The sequence below is a fragment of the Tamandua tetradactyla genome, chromosome 22 (assembly GCF_023851605.1).
Source record: "Tamandua tetradactyla isolate mTamTet1 chromosome 22, mTamTet1.pri, whole genome shotgun sequence".
In the NCBI taxonomy this organism is placed as follows: domain Eukaryota; kingdom Metazoa; phylum Chordata; class Mammalia; order Pilosa; family Myrmecophagidae; genus Tamandua; species Tamandua tetradactyla.
Genome location: NC_135348.1, coordinates 4,524,868 through 4,541,106, shown reverse-complemented (window position 1 = coordinate 4,541,106; position 16,239 = coordinate 4,524,868). Strand labels below are relative to the sequence as shown.

The following is a 16,239-nucleotide window of genomic DNA, read 5'->3' as shown; positions in this document are numbered from 1 at the left end:
ACTAATGATAGGCAACAAGTTTACTAAAATAAAGCAAAACAGTCATATCATTATAGAAAAATAATTAAATGTAGTACCTTCTTCTCTCCATAATATGTTAGCTACTGCAGCATGTTGAAAAGCAAAAGAGAGAAAAAAGTGAACAATGAGAGCTTCAACTGTATAGTAATATAATTAACTATTAAAGAGGTCACAGTCTCTCTCTAGGATAGAGCATGCACATAAAAGTAGTAACAGTGATTTCAAATAACTTTATATTAGCACAACAGTAAAATCCTGGGACTAGCCAATGCTCTGTTCATTTCTTGAAATAGTCAATTCTACTTTGGAATAAAGATTTTCTTAATAAATAACATTTATTGCATCATTAAAAATCAGGATATTTAAGTTAATTTTATTGAAATACATTTTAGATATTGGGTGATAAAACAATTTATTAACTTGGCAGTATAGTTTAAGTAATGCATATACACAATCATTAATTTTTAAAAATTCTTAATAATCATAATATGTAATATTCCTGAAGAAGAAGAGTTCTTGTGAATACAGGTTTTTGAACATTGTTCAATTTTGGAAGCAAAAATAATGCTTTTTATGTTCTACAAAGAAGTGGCCTATTTTAAATTACACATGATTTTACTGTTTTAACCAGGATAAAATGGAAATGTATCTTGCTTACTTCAGTGCACACTTAATAGTTCATATTTGAATTGTTTCTGGACAGTAGGTTTGTTAAATATTATGTATGGACCAAATGACTAGAGATCTAAAATATTCAAAGAATATTCTCAAAGGATATTACAAATATCTCGAAGGAATGCCTGACTCTTTAATAATTTAAGGCAACCCAACATCTATATAATAGCAAAACAATACAATGTAAGTAAAAAGAAATAGAACCAATGAAAAAATCTCACAAACACCTAATTACTACTGGAGCTATTTGATTGAATTAAAGCATGTATTTTTTTCAACTGAACCACTTAGGCTGAGTAACAAAGCTAAGCCTGTAGTCCAGCACTCAGGACTTGAGGTTTGAGGTTGAAGGTATGTGGATGCTTTCAACATATTGTGTGTGTGTGTGTCTGTTTAAGTGTGTTAAGAATGAACATGAAAAGGACAGTTCCTTTTCTCACGGACAAGCTATACACCTGCAAGGGGAGAGAACCATCCAAACAAATAATTTTAACCATGTGTTAGTTGTCATAAAAGATCCAAATGCTATGTGTGCTTGGTATGAAAAGGACAGAATGACCATCCCTGAGGGCACAGAGGTTGGACAGTGGAAGGATGCCTTTATCCAAGGGGCTACACTCAGGCTGGGTGACGTTGCCCAGGCAACCAAGAGCTGAGGGGCAGAGAGCAAGAGAAAGATTATTCCATACACAAGGAAAGCCATGGTCAAGGGAAGCCAACAGGACATTTTATAACATATTCTGAGAATTTCAAATAATTTGGTATTGCTGGAGGATAAAATGGGTAGAAGATGGTGACTGGAGAATTTGTCTATGATGAAATGAAGGAAGTGTTTGTATGTAGCACAGAGGAAATTCAATTTTCCTCTGTAGGTCCAGGAAAGGTTGAATCATGGTTAGATTTCATTTTTCTACTGTGCCTTTTGGAAAATGGCAATCAGGCATCTGGTTCTTCTTATCTATCCGTTCCCCTAGTGGGTATTGGTGGAGCACCAAGCACGTGCCAGGTTTTGTGTACAGTTCTGCAGACACAGGTTGGAACAGACCAAGTGTCTGTCCATATGGCGCTCGTCTCCTAGTTGGAGAGACAAACAGAACCCAATTCAAGGCAGAAGAAAATTAGAAAATTACAATTCTGATGTATTGTGAAAGAAAAGAACATGGCAATATATGAATTCTTATCATCAGGATTTGACATAGTCAGGGAAACTGGTGGAAACTTCCACAAAAGTATAATTTCTAAGGTGAAATCTAAAAGAGGGTAAGAGTGAAGTAGGTGAAAAGTGTAGGCATAAGATTTCCAGATATAGGGAAAAGCACGTGCAAAAATCCTAATGATAGATAATGCACTGTAATTTTAAAGGATTTATGACACTAAAGGACTAAGGAAGGAACATTTTTATGATAAGGGTTAATTTATGAGTAAATACCAAAAAATACAATGGTTTCAGAATTAATATAAGGTAAAATTCAAGCTCTACATATTAAACTTGCAATGATATAGATTAAGAGCAGTGTCACAATATTAGGCAAAACTGTTAAGACTGGAATAAGAAATTGGCAAATCTCAAATCATATTCAGCTTCTTTAACATGTCACTCTCAATAGTAGAAAAATGAAGAGAAAAAAGACAATGTTTCAACCACAAAAGTGTTAAGGTTGAATTAGTGTTAATTATGATTAACCTTCTACTAAACACAGAAATTGCTCCTTTTTAAGTGTTCTCAGAAGATTTTCAAGAGTTATCTCAAAGTAAACTATGAAACAATGTCTCTATATATTCTGTAGCTACAGTCCAATAAGCAACAATTGTTCAGCTTTTTCATAAAACAATGAACTAAATATTCAAATGTATGACAAGACTTTAAACCCTCAAAATTGTTCAATGAATTAATATTTAAAAACATCAAACTATAATCATGATTAAAATAAAACACAACAAAAAGAGAATTCAACATACGAAGCCAAAGTGTTTTGGCCAAATGATAATGCATAGACTTAACTGATGTATTACTGAGAAAGATACATAGATTACAGGAAAGAAACAAAGAAAAGAAGGAAGAAAGGAAAGAAAGAAAGTAGGAATGTAGAAAGGAAGGAAGAGAGGGAGTGAGGAAGGATGAAGGAATGAATTTCTGTAACTTTGATGGTTTCAAATAAATTAGATTTTTCTTAATAAATTTGGTAGACTGGATATAATAAAATGCAAACTTACAAACTGAAGCGTAAAGAAGATCTGTATAAAAATCATCATGATATTAATTGAAGCCTTTTTCAGATAACTTCCCCAAAATACTGTCACGGTCTGACATTTTTGTACTGGGTTTTTAATTTCTCTAGGATCATACAATTTCAGGATATTTAATATTGTTAGAATATAGATCAGGAATTCATAATCATTTTATACAATCAGTCAATACCTGATAATAGTACCAGAGCAAAGAAACTATACAATATTAAAGGTAAAAATCATCACAAAATGCAAGCAAAATAGATTAGGATATTAAAAGTTTAATTGATCAAAGACTATAATTTCTGAAAAGAAAAATATGATTTGGTAGCAATTTAGTTAAGAAACAATTAATGTAATAAATTACATATGTCAAAAGAGAATAATCAATGTAGTTTATATAAATAAAATGTAATATAAAATGATTAGATATTGCATTATATTCTTAGCAAACAAAAACCACTTAGAGGCATATTTAATATCAATACAAATTAACACTGAAATAAAACATTTAGTCAAAGTTGTAGATAGCAATCTTATTTGAAATTATATTTCGATGATCTGCAAAATATAAAATATATATATTGTAAATTAGAAGATAAAAGTTATCAAAACCTGAAGATAAAGTCACAAAAGATTATATCTTAAAGATGGTTCTATTAGGTCACAAGGTGCAAGATAAATACACAATAATCTACATTCTTATTATGTAAGAAATAGATGATTCTATAGAAGACTTTTTTACAATAGTATATGTCAATTATTTACTGAAATACAAAAAGAGTGAGATCAAGAGTAAAATTCGCTACATAAATGCCAAATGGAAAGTTATATTATTTCTAGATCAAGAGAATGAATATTATAAAGATAAGATTTATTTTGAAATGAATTAACATTTAAATTCCATGTATTGTTATTTTCTGATTAGAACTAATTCTATTTTACTGTGGAAAGTTACAATATGCTTTGGTTTAAAAAGTAAGCACATTGAATCCAAGTACCCAGATGAAATAACCAGCCTATTTTTCTTGTATGTCTTTTTTATTTTTTCTGATTTTTATATAAATGTGTAAGTTTATGGGCATAAAACAGCATCATTAGTCATTGATACAATATACAAGTACATAAAATATAAAATGATTTTTCAGCCAGTTTATTCACTATGTCTAATTTAAACTTCATGTATATACTTTTAATCACTATTCACTATTCAAAATGTGGACCCTGTCTTTAAAAATAAAACTTTCACTGTCTTATTTGTAAATCCAAGTTTACTACCTAGATCAGAGGTTAATATTGGTAAATGGACTTAATAAATACTGTTGACTTTAGCCAGTTCATACTGCAATGTGTGTGTGTGTGTGTGTGTGTGTGTGTGTATATGTATGTATGTAGGTAGGTAAGTGTGCTTTCTGTTTTTTGACCATTACAACTTTCCTTTATTGTTTTTTTTTTTTAAAGGAAAGACAGAGAGAAGGAAGGAAGGATAGAAGGAAGGAAGGAAGGAAGAAAGGGAAACATTTTTAAACATTTTCTTGTTTTATTGTATTCTGTTTCTCCGTTTTTTGTTACATGGGCTGGGGCCGGGAATCGAACCGAGGTCCTCCGGCATAGCAGGCAAGCACTTTGCCCGCTGAGCCACCGCGGCCCGCCTCCTTTATTGTTTTTATTTCCATTAGCATATATTCCTACAAGAGGTACTGGCAGCTTTAAAGGCCTTGGCACATGCTGCCGGGTTAGTTTCCAAAAGGTTGCTACCAGCACCCTCAGCAGTCTAAAAATTTATTTATTATTATTTATTATTAGTGGGGCTTTGTTTTTTAAATCTATAGTGTTTTAGTTTCCTTAGCTGCTCAAGCGAATATGATGCAACGATATGGCTTTCAAAAGGGGATTTGTTAGCTGATGGTTTTGAGGCTAACAGAAAACCCAAATCAAAGCATCTTCAGGGCGCTCTGGAGCTGCCTGCCCACCATCCTTTGTACTTGGCTCTCCTGTCACATGGCAGCTCACGTGAGGGCTTCTCCTGCCTTCTCTATCTCTTGCTGGTTCCAGTGAATTTCAGCTTCTTGCTTCCAGGGCATTTCACTCCTTGTGCATCTGAATGACATTCTGCTTACTAAGGACTTCAGTAATAGGATTAAGACCCATTCTGATTGAAGTAATCTCAGTAAAAAGTCCTATTTACAATGGGTTCCCATCCACAGGAAGGGATTAATTTAAGAACATGCTTTCTAGGGTACATGCAGCCTCAAACTACCACATATGTTACCTGTCTCAAACTAAGAGTTTGGGTTACAATTTTTTTTTCCTCTCTCTTCATATATGGAATACTGTGAAATACCTACCATATTCCTTAATATGCCACAAGGAAATAATTATCTATTCATATATATTTTATTCAGAATTGGGCAAGAAGGATCTCAAATTTATTGACTCCCAGGTTTTCAATGCTTATTCACTAAATAACTGAAATATAAAATTCTCTCTGAACACAGCAATATATCTTATGAAATGTGAGTCAGTTAAACAAATGCCTCGCTCTAGTAACTGAATCTTTTATTAATGAATTTTAAGTAAATCACCTAATTTTATATATTAGGGGTTTAGATTTCTTATGAAAGTAATGGATCCCATATTAAGCATGCTTTCTCTATCATGAATGAATTTTAAGAACTGAATCACATTAAATAAGCAACAGTGATGTGATAGTAACTACATGAGACCATGCTATTGTACTGGACAGCTATTTTCCCTTGGTTACTCATGTGTAAGCTGCCTAGTTTTTCAAGTAAAAAGATTTATTGTTTATTCTTGTCTGAAACTTTAAGGTTTTCACCAGTTCAAAATCTATTTTGAGAAACTGCATTTATATAAGGATAACATTTTAGATAGATGACTTATTGACTGCTTTCCTTTCGGATTTATAAAATTGACAACTTCAGAAGGCAAATATAAAGGGACAAACTAAAAGAAAATGTAGATTAAAAATGCAATATATCTGAAAACAATATATGGTTAGTGCAACAGTAGTTTACATTTCTTTGAATGTACATATGGAGAATGAAATGAGGCATTTAAAGCATTCTATTTTTAAGACAGAAAACTCTACTAGATGTGTTGAGTCTATTGCTTGAAATATGCCAAATTTAAGGCTACTTTAAGTGAAACTGTCAGTCTTTTCACACAGATTAAAGGTTATCCTTCCCTGTGTCCATACAGATTCCCAATTCAAATGTCTAACATCTGCTGAGTAGGCCACAGTGACCAACTTACATTAAGCATACCATAGGAAACTATGGTCTTAGTTTAAGCTGAGAAGCAATTTCTTTTTGGGGGTATTTGAAATCAAGAAATTCTACTAGAAAATCTAGAGCAGAGAGAACAGGAAAAATAAGAATGAATAGCAAAAGACACCATGAGGATATGATAAATTATGATAATGCCGAACAGGATCCAAGAAATGAAAGGGTGAAGAGACGAATTCCAATAGAGAAGAAGAAAAGGTTGGTAGTTTTCTGACTAGGAATGCAGGTTTCTGGGTTCTGAACGTGGCTACTTTACGGTTCACACTGCCATTTTAAAGTTCACATTGTTCTTAAAGTATTCTATTATTTTAACCAGTCTACTCTTGGCAATCTATCTGGTTTCATAGCCATAATTGGTGGCTTAAAAAAAAACAGAAATTTATTGTCTTACAGTCCTGGGGATTAGAAGTTTGAAAGGAAGCTGTCTGCAGTGCCATGTTTCCTCTAAAACTGTTAGCAAACAACCCTTCCTTGCTTTTTTCTAGCTTCTGATGCTTTACTGGCAATTCTTGACTTGCAGGTGCAGCAATTCAACCCCTGCCTCTGTTGACATGGGGCATGCTCTCCTGCGTTTGTGTGCCTCTGTCCAAATTTCTTAACCAATGCCACCTGCAATGAACTTATTTCCAATTAAGGCTAAATTCTAAGGTCCTGATGGTTAGGACTTCAACTTAACCTTTAGGGGTAGGGGGGACACAATCCAACCCATAATAGATAGGGATTCATCAGACCAATAATGTTAGGTTTTACAGAGGGCCAAGTCTGGTGCTTATTATGTCTATAAGCAAATCAAAAGCATATGCATAGGGCAGGCCATGGTGGCTCAGTAGGCAGAGTTCACGCCTGCCATGGCGGAGACCCAGGTTCAGTTCCCGGTGCCTGCCCATGAGAGGGGGGCGGGTGGAAAAAAATAAAGCATATGTATATTAGGTAACCGCTTCCCCTTCTCTAGCTTCTTTCTATCTCTAGGTACCCTATATTCTGTGTTTTAAAACTCTGAGTTTACATAATCTACCTAGTTCATATTAGTGATATCATGCAACATCTGTCCTTTTGTGTCTGACTCACATAAAATTTACAGAATTGTTAACAGGGTTGAACTTAAATATTTGGGAATGGATAGAGGTGATGGTAGCTTGCTATTGGGATTATCAGTAAAAGTGCCGTATTGTAGTTGAATTTGGTTGAAGGGGGTTGTGTAAGTCATGATTAACTGATTAACAGTAGAATATAAATAATTTCTTGCATGAAATACTACAAAGATATAACACTTGTGCAAAGAGTTAATAATAAAGTGGTATATGGGAAAAGTTATCTATTGTGAACTACAGACTGTAGTTAACAGTAACACCTTAATATTTTTCAACAACAGTAACAGGCATACCACACACATACTAGGGGTCGAGAATGGGGGGTGAGGGGAATAAGAGATATGAGGTGTTTAGGGTTTTCTTTTTGTGTGGCTGCTATTTTTCTCTTTACACCGATGAAAATGTTCTAAAATTGAGTGTGGTGATGATGATTCCATCACTAAGTGATGAGCCTGTAAGATGTTGATTGTAACTTTGTATGGAATATATAGTGTGCAAACATATCTGCACAAAACATGCAACAGCATGACTATTAGAAACTTCTTAAAAGTATCTGTAATTTCCTTTAATCAATGCAATGTAAACACTTGAAGCACTCATTAAAAGAATGCAAATTTGAATTAATTGCAGAGCTTTCCATTTGCCTGCTTAAAGTACCTAATATTTGAGAAAGGCCATATGTAGTTAGGCCAAATGGATGCCTAACCATAGGAGAGAAATTTTTCTTCCTCAAAGTGTTTTAAATACATGTGGGGAGTCAAGAAATCTATGGAACATAGTAAGAATTTGATGTCAAAATATTAGAGAAGGTACAAATGACGTCTTTCATAAAAAAAATCTCCTTTTAATCATGACAGAACTTGTGATCTTCAGTTAGAAGGTATTTTAATGGCTCCAAGAAGATGATTTAACTGTTCAATCCATGTCCAATTTGTGTATTGAGCCATTCTTTTGAATAGGGTTAATTTGTCCGGACCAATTCAACTTTAGCCTGAGGTTCTTCTTTCTGCTTTTCTCCTGAGATGATTTTTTACCTCACTTTGCATTCATTCTGAAATTAAAGTTTACTCAAGAAAAGATTAGTCCCTCTGCTATTCTTGAATCATTGCAGGAGGAGTGGCAGATTCTTCCTAAAATGAAATAAAAACTTCTCAATGTTTGACACCAACTTTTCATGTCGTTACCACTTGCTAGTGGATTTTCTCATACAGTTTTTGATGGATATGCTTCTAGTTAATAGAATCTACTTTGCCATTGCTTTACAATATAAATTAGATTAATTAAGTGAAACTCTTGGGGTTCTAATATGAGAGATTTAGAATCAGTTCAGTAGTATATTTAAAGAGAGAAAAATTATTATAATGAAAATTGAAAAAGGTCTCAAATCAACCACAGTTACTTTTTCTATAATAACTAACATATTTCTTGCATCTGTCCACTTACCCCATGAGCATATAGCTATCTGATTTTTTTTTAAAGCAGTTTTATTGAGATGCATTCACATGCCATACAGTCCATCCAAAGTTTACAAGCAATAGCTCACACATAGGTCTGGAAAAACGGCAAAATAGGATAGATTGACTTCAACCCTGCTCCAAGGAATGGCTAGAAAACGGATGGGAGGATGGCCGAGACAGCGGTTCCAGGGAGTGAGTGAGCAGGGAAAGCCTCTGCACCCCATAGAGTGGCCCTGGTTGCAAAAGTTGAGGAACCGAGAAGGAGAGAATTGGTTGGTACAAACAGCCTAACTTGGAAGCCCGGAGCCCTCCAGAGTGCTCGGACAGGTACACAGGGACTAGGAAGCCATGTTGCTTTCCTTGAATGCACTACCTTTACCAGCACAGCCCTTTGACCTGCGACTCACCCCACACCCCACACACCTGAACCCCAGCACCCATCCCCACTCTCTGCGCTCCAAGCACCCCCGCCCCTCCAACCCCTCACATGCGCATCTGCCCCACACCCCCACCTCAAGCGCAGCCCAACCCACCTCTCCTGCACCAGTATTGTCTCGCCTAACCCCTCCCCAGCCCCACCTCTCACTCCCTAGCCCTGCAGGCAGTGACTGGCACCTGGCTATGGGTGCTTACCTCCATACCCAGCCTACAATCACCCCCAGGCCAAACTGTCGCGCAGCTCCACAGGATGCCACCTGAGCTCTGGGCACTCCCAGATCCACATGCATGGACTCTGTCTCCAGTCATGAACCCCAGCTCTAGTAAAGCGCTGCCCTGAGCAGCTGGGCCACATCAGCTCCCAGCCCATGCAGGCAAAAGGCTGACCTGCTGCCCTAGCTCTACCATGTGCACAGCCCATGCCCTAGACCAGCACACACCAGGGTCCTGTCCCCCAGACCCGTGCACATGCACAGCCACACCCTCCCTGATGCTAACAGGTACCAGCTTAGCATCCTCAAGCTGCACCTATACCTGCACTGCAACACATCACCCTGCTGTTGTGCCCACACCCTGCATACTGCCCTACATTCATCTCGCAAATACAAAGCTTTAGACTACTGAAGGAAATCAACTTCAAAAGTAAGCCTATCAAGATATTTAAATGCCACAAAGACAGCTGAAGATCACAAAGCATATCAAGATGCAGACAGATAGAGCCCTGTCTAATGATCAAATTAAAACACCAGAGAGGCACAGACATTGGAACAACTAATCAAAGATGTTGATATAACTCTACTAAATAAAATAAATAGGTTGGCTAATGATGTAGTGGGGATCGAGAAGATAAGGCAAGAGCATGAAGAGGAATTTGAAAGAATAAATAGAAAAATAGTAGATATCACAGAGATTAAAGATGCTGTAGACTAAATAAAAAATGAACCAGAGACATACAACAGCAGATTCAACAGCAGAAGAGTCAGAAGAAAGAATAAGCAAACAAAGAGGGCATGTTCTAGTTTGCTAGCTGCCGGAATGCAATATATCAGAAACAGAATGACTTTTAACAAGGGGAATTTAATGAGTTGCTAGTTTACAGTTCTAAGGCCGAGAAAATGCCCCAATTAAAACAAGTCTATAGAAATGTCCAATCAAAGGCATCCATGGAAAGATACCTTGGTTCAAGAAGGCCAATGAAGTTCAGGGTTTCTCTCTCAAGTGAGAAGGCACATGGTGAACACAATTAGGGCTTCTCTCTCTCGGCTGGAAGGGCACATGGCGAATACGGCATCATCTGCTAACATCTTCTCCTGGCTTCCTGTTTCATGAGGCTCCCCGGGAGGCATTTTCCTTCTTCATCTCCAAAGGTTGTTGGCTCGTGGACTCTCTGCATCTCATGGCTACATCATTCTGCTCTCTCCGAATCCCTCATTCTCCAAAGTATTTCCTCTTTTATAGGACTTCAGAAACTAATCAAGACCCACCCAAATGGGTGGAGACATGCCATCCCTTAATCCAGTTTAACAACCATTCTTAACTAAATCATATCACCTAGGGAGATGATCTCATTACAGTTTCAAACATACAGTATTGAATAGAGATTATTCTACCTTTATGAAATGGGATTTTTATTAAAACATGGCTTTTCTTAGGGGGCATACTTCCTTTCAAACCAGCACAGGGCAGGACAACTGATTTCAAACACTCAAAGCAAGAAATGGCAAAATAGATGGAAAAATTTGAATTGAATCTCAGGGAAATGATGGGCAAAACAAAGAACACAAATATTAGAATCATTGGTGCTCCAGAAGGAGGAGAGAAGAGTAAAACACTCGGAAGAGTAGTTGAGGATATAATGGGGGAAAACTTCCCAACTTTTATAAAGGACATAAATATACAAGTCAAAGAAGCTCATTGAAGTCCAAATAGAATAAATGCAAATAGGCCTTTCCCAAGACACATATTAGTCTGTGAAATATTGAAGAGAAGCAGAAAATCTTGAAATTGGCAAGAAAAAACAGTCTGCTACGTACAAGGGAAACCACATAAGACTGAGTTCAGGCTATTCAACTGGCACCATGGAGGTGAGAAGGCAGAGGTATGACATATTTAAGATCCTGTAAGGGAGAGACTTCCAGCCAAGAAATTTGTGCCCAGCCAAACTGTCCTTCAAAACTGAGGGAGAGATTAAAATTTTCACAGACAAACAAATCCTGAAAGAATCTGTGAACAAGAGACCAGCCCTACAAGAAATACTAAGGGGAGTTCTGCCAGTTGAAAAAAAAAAAAAAAGACAGGAGAAGGAGGTCTGGAGAAGGGCACAGAATTGAAGAGTACCAGTAAATGTAACTTAAAGAATAAAAAGAGAAAGAGGGAAAAGAATATATAGATCTGACAAATACAATCCAAAAGATGAAATGGTGGATTCAAGAAATGCCTTTTAGTAATAGCTCACAACATAATTACAGAGATGTACTTTCATCATCACGATAAATTTTAGAACATTTTCTTTACTCCAAAAAGAAAGTCCCCATGATACACCCCTATAATTGATCCATAGCATCTTCCACTATTTGTGGAAGAATATTAAAATATTACTGTTAATAATACTACATAACTTGCACTAGGCATATTTTCCCCACTTACCACCCTATATTATTAGCACTTTGTAATAGTGACACATATTTTCCATAAGTCATAAAAGAACATTCTTATACATGTACTATTAATCTTTCCCCATCACCCACAAGAAGGTTCATTTTGTGTAATATAGTCCCATGATTTATATTTTAACTTTCATTCTGTTAACACACACAGCCCCAAATTTCCCCTTCACGTTCTCCTACATAATTCAGCACTGTTGATTACACTCACAGTAATGTGCTATCATCACCTATATCCATTTCCAAACATTTACAATCAACCTAAAGGAAAAATTCTGCACAAATCAAGCAGCTGCTCCCCATTTTCTACCCTCATTCTATCTCCTGTTAACTTATATCAAGATTTTAACTCTATGACTTTCCTTATTATGATTACTTGATACTAATGAGATTAGGCAATATTTTTCTTTTTGTGTCTGGCTTATTTTATTCAACATAATGTCCTCCAGCTTCATCCATGTTGTTGTATGCTTCAGGACTTCATTCCCTCTTATTGCCAAATAATATGAGCACACCACATTTTGCTTATGCATTCATCAGTTGATGGACACTTGGGTTGCTTCCTTCTTTGGGCAATTGCTCATAATGCTGCAGTAGATGTCAGCATGCAAATGTCTGTTAGCATTCCTGCTTTCAGTTCTTCTGAGTACATACTTAGTAGTGGGATTGCTGGATCAGCAGTTCTATACTTAGCTTTCTGAAGAACCACCAAACTGTCTTCCACAGCTGCTGTACCACTTTACCTTTCCACCAGGAGTTAATGAATATTCCTCTTTCTCTACATCCTCTCCAACACTTGTAGTTTTCTGTTGTTTTTTTTTTTTTTAATAGTGGCCATTCTAGTAGGTGTGAAATGAAATCTCATTGTGTTTCTGATTTGCATCACACTAAAAGCTAGGGATGCTGAACAGCTTTTCATGTGCATTTTGGGACATTTTTTATTTCTTCCTTTGAAAAGGTCTTTTCAAGTCTTTTGCTCATTTTACATTTTTCTTTATTGTTGAGTTATGGAATATCTTGATGTATTCTGAACATAAAATTAATATTGGATATGTGATTTCCAAATATTATCTCCCATTGAATAGATTATCTATTCACTTTCTTGACAAAGTCCTTTGAAACACAAAAGTATTTACTTTGAGAAGTTCCCATTTATTTAGTTTTTCTCTCATTGCTGGTGCTTTTGGTGTAGGGTTTAAGAAACCACTGCCTATCACCATATCTTAAATATGCTTCCATAAATTTTCTTCTAGGAGTGCTGTGCAAAGACTTTTATATTTAAGTCTTCGATCCATTTATTTTCATATAAGGTGTGAGATAGGGGTCCTTTTCCAATTTTGTGCTTATGGATATTCAGTACTTTCAGTGCCATTTGTTGAAGAGACTCTTCTGTCTCAGTTGAGTGGACTTAAAGCCTTATCAAAAATGTATTGATCATTGATGAAAGGGTCTATTTCTGATTCCTTTGGTCAATATATCTATATTTATGCCAGGACCATGCTGTTTTGACTACAGTAGCTTTGTAATGTCCTTTAAAGTCAGAAAGTTTGAGTCCTTCAATTTCTTTTTTCTGCCGCCAACTTCTTTTTAAAGATGTTTTTGGCTGTTTGGTGTCACTTACCCTTCCAAATAAATTTGATAATTGGTTTTTCCATTTTGGCAAAGTAGGCTGTTGAAATTTTGATTGGGATTGTATTGAATCTGTAAATCAATTTCACAGAATTGACATCTTAACAGTATCAAGTCTTCCAATCCATTAATATGGAATATCTTTCAATTTACTTTGGTCTTCTTTGATTTATTTTAGGAATGTTTTATAGGTTTCAGTGTATAGATCCTTTTCATCCTAACAAACATTTTCCTAGGTATTTGATTCTTTTAGCTGCTATTGTAAATGGTAATTACTTCTTGATTTCCCCATAAGATTACTCTTTATTTGTATAAAGAAGCACTACTGATTTTTGCATGTTAATCTTGTATCCTGCCACTTTGTTGATCTTGTATATTAGTTCTATAGCTTTGTTGTGTATTTTTCAGGACTTTCTATATATATAGGATCATGTCATCTGTAAATAGTAAAAATTTTACTTCTACTTTTCCAATTTGGATATCTTTTATTTATTTATCTTGCCTACATGCTTTAGCTAGAAATTCTAGCACAATGTTGATTAAACATGGTGACACTGGGTATCCTTGACTTGTTCCAGATCTAAGAGTGTAAGCTTTCAGCCTTTCGACATTGAGTACAATGTCATCTGTGGGTTTCTCAAATATGCCCTTTATCATGGTGAGAACATTTCCTTCTCTTCTTATTTTTGAAGTATTTTCATCAAGGAAGGGTGCTGGATTTTGTCAAGTACCTTTTCTGCATCAATCAAGAAGATGATGTGGTTTTTCCCTTGTGGATTCATTGATGTGGTTTATTATATTGACTGATTTTTTGGGGTCCACCTTCCTTGCATACCTGGGATAAAACTCACATAATCTTCTTATATAATTCTTTTAGTCTGCTGTCAGATATGGTTAGTAAGTATAATTTTGCGAAATTTTGCTTCTATATTCATGACAGACATTGGTCTGCGTATTCTTTTCTGGTAATATCTTTACCTGGCTTTTTCAGAGAATGAGTTAGGTAGTGTTGCCTCATCTCCATTTTTCTGGAGGTATTTGAGCAGGGTTTGTATTAATTCTTCTTGGAATGATTGGTAGAAGTAACGTGTGAATCCATGTGATCCTGGATTTTTCTTTTTGAGAGATTTTTGATGACTAATTTAATCTCTTGACTTGTAATGGTTCTTCTGAGGTCTGCTATCTTCCCTAAGGTCAGCGTAGGATGTTTATGTGTTTCTAGTAATTTATCCATTTTATCTAAGTTGTCTAATTTCTTGGCATACAGTTGTTCAGAGCATCCTTTTATCTCTGATGGAGTCAGTACTAAGGTACCCACATTCATTTCTGATTTCATTCATTTGCATCATTTTTTTTTCTTTGTCAATCTAGAAAATGGTTTGAAAATGTTGCTCATCATCCTATAGAAACTGCTTTTGGTTTTGTTCATTGTCTCCATTGATTATTTTACACTTAATTTCATTTATGTATTTGATAATTTTAATTATTTAAAATAATCTTTACTTCTTTTCTTCTGTTTGCTTTGGAATTAGTCTGCTGCTGTTTTTCTAGTTCTGCCAGGTGTGCAGCTGGGCTTTGGTTTTAGCTTTTTTTTTTTTTTAATGTAAGCATTTGGGGCTATAAATTTTCTTCTCAGCACTTCCTTTGCAGCATTCCATTAGTTTTGATATTTTATATTCTCATTTTCACACATCTTGAGATATTTACTAATTTCCCTTGCAATTTCTTCTGTCACCAGAACTTTTTAAAGTGTGTATGTTTTTAATCTCCATACTTTTGAGAATTCTGCAGATCTGCCAGTTATTGATTTCCATATTTATTTCATTATGGTATAACTTCAATATTTTAAAATTTATTAAGACTTCTTTGTAACCCAAATTATTATCTGTTCTTGGGCATGATCCAAGTGCACTTGAGAAGAGTGTATAACCTCTTGTTTTAGGGTGCAGTGTTCTATTTATGTCTGTTTAGGTAGTTCATTGATCATATTTCATTCTTTATTTCCTTACTGATCCTCTCTCTAGATGTTATATCTATTGATGAGAGGGGTGCATTGAAGTCTCCAACTATTACTGTAGAGATGTCTATTCCTCCCGCATTTTCTTTCCTCGTTTCTTCTGTGAATGTGAGTCTGCTTGTTTGCTTTTATTTGTCTCTATAGTTTTTTAACACTCCTTTTATTGTCTCTAGTTGCTTTTGCCTGAAGAGCAAATTCTGGGAGGAGGTTCACCTCAAAGGGGAGTTTCCCAAGTTAGCATTTCCCAGTCAAAACAGGGCCAGGGACCCATGAAAGCAGCATAGACTGGTTCCAAAGTCTCCTGGGGAGGAAACCTAGAAGGACGCCAAACTTCTCCCTGACAGCACCTCAAATCTGTGCTTTCTTGTTCAGAAGATGGCACTCTTCAGCAAACTGTTCCCTGCAGTCCTACTGTGGTACTGTGTTCTTAAGTGTCAACAAACTCCACCCTTATAAGGGACATGGTTGAACAGAGGTGCCAGCCACTTCTGTTTGGGGCAGCATGAAACCATAGCTGAAAGCTAGGATTTGGTGATCTGAACTTGCTAATCAAAAGCTGTGAACCCTGCTGAACCATGACCCTCCTTTACTAGAGAAAGAGTCACCCTTCAGCTGCAGACAGAACTCCACCATGTCTCCCAACCCAGGGTTATTGGGGAAGAGCCACCCTTCAGCAAACTTCCCTGCAGCCCTATGCATCTTTAAATTACC

At 35.9% G+C, this 16,239-nt stretch overlaps 1 protein-coding gene across 9 annotated transcripts in view; it reads right to left on the bottom strand.

Annotated features, from left to right (window-relative positions):
* Window positions 1-16,239, bottom strand: part of FSTL5 (follistatin like 5) — an 875,733-nt gene that overhangs the window by 159,274 nt on the left and 700,220 nt on the right. For 6 of the 9 annotated variants that reach the window (XM_077139637.1, XM_077139631.1, XM_077139629.1 and 3 more), the window contains one exon: window positions 78-104. The exons of 2 other annotated variants lie outside the window; for them this stretch is intronic. In XM_077139637.1, the coding sequence (XP_076995752.1) occupies window positions 78-104 (27 nt within the window). The remainder of the gene's footprint in view (window positions 1-77; window positions 105-16,239) is intronic. One more of the 9 variants, XM_077139632.1, reaches the window with a different exon arrangement.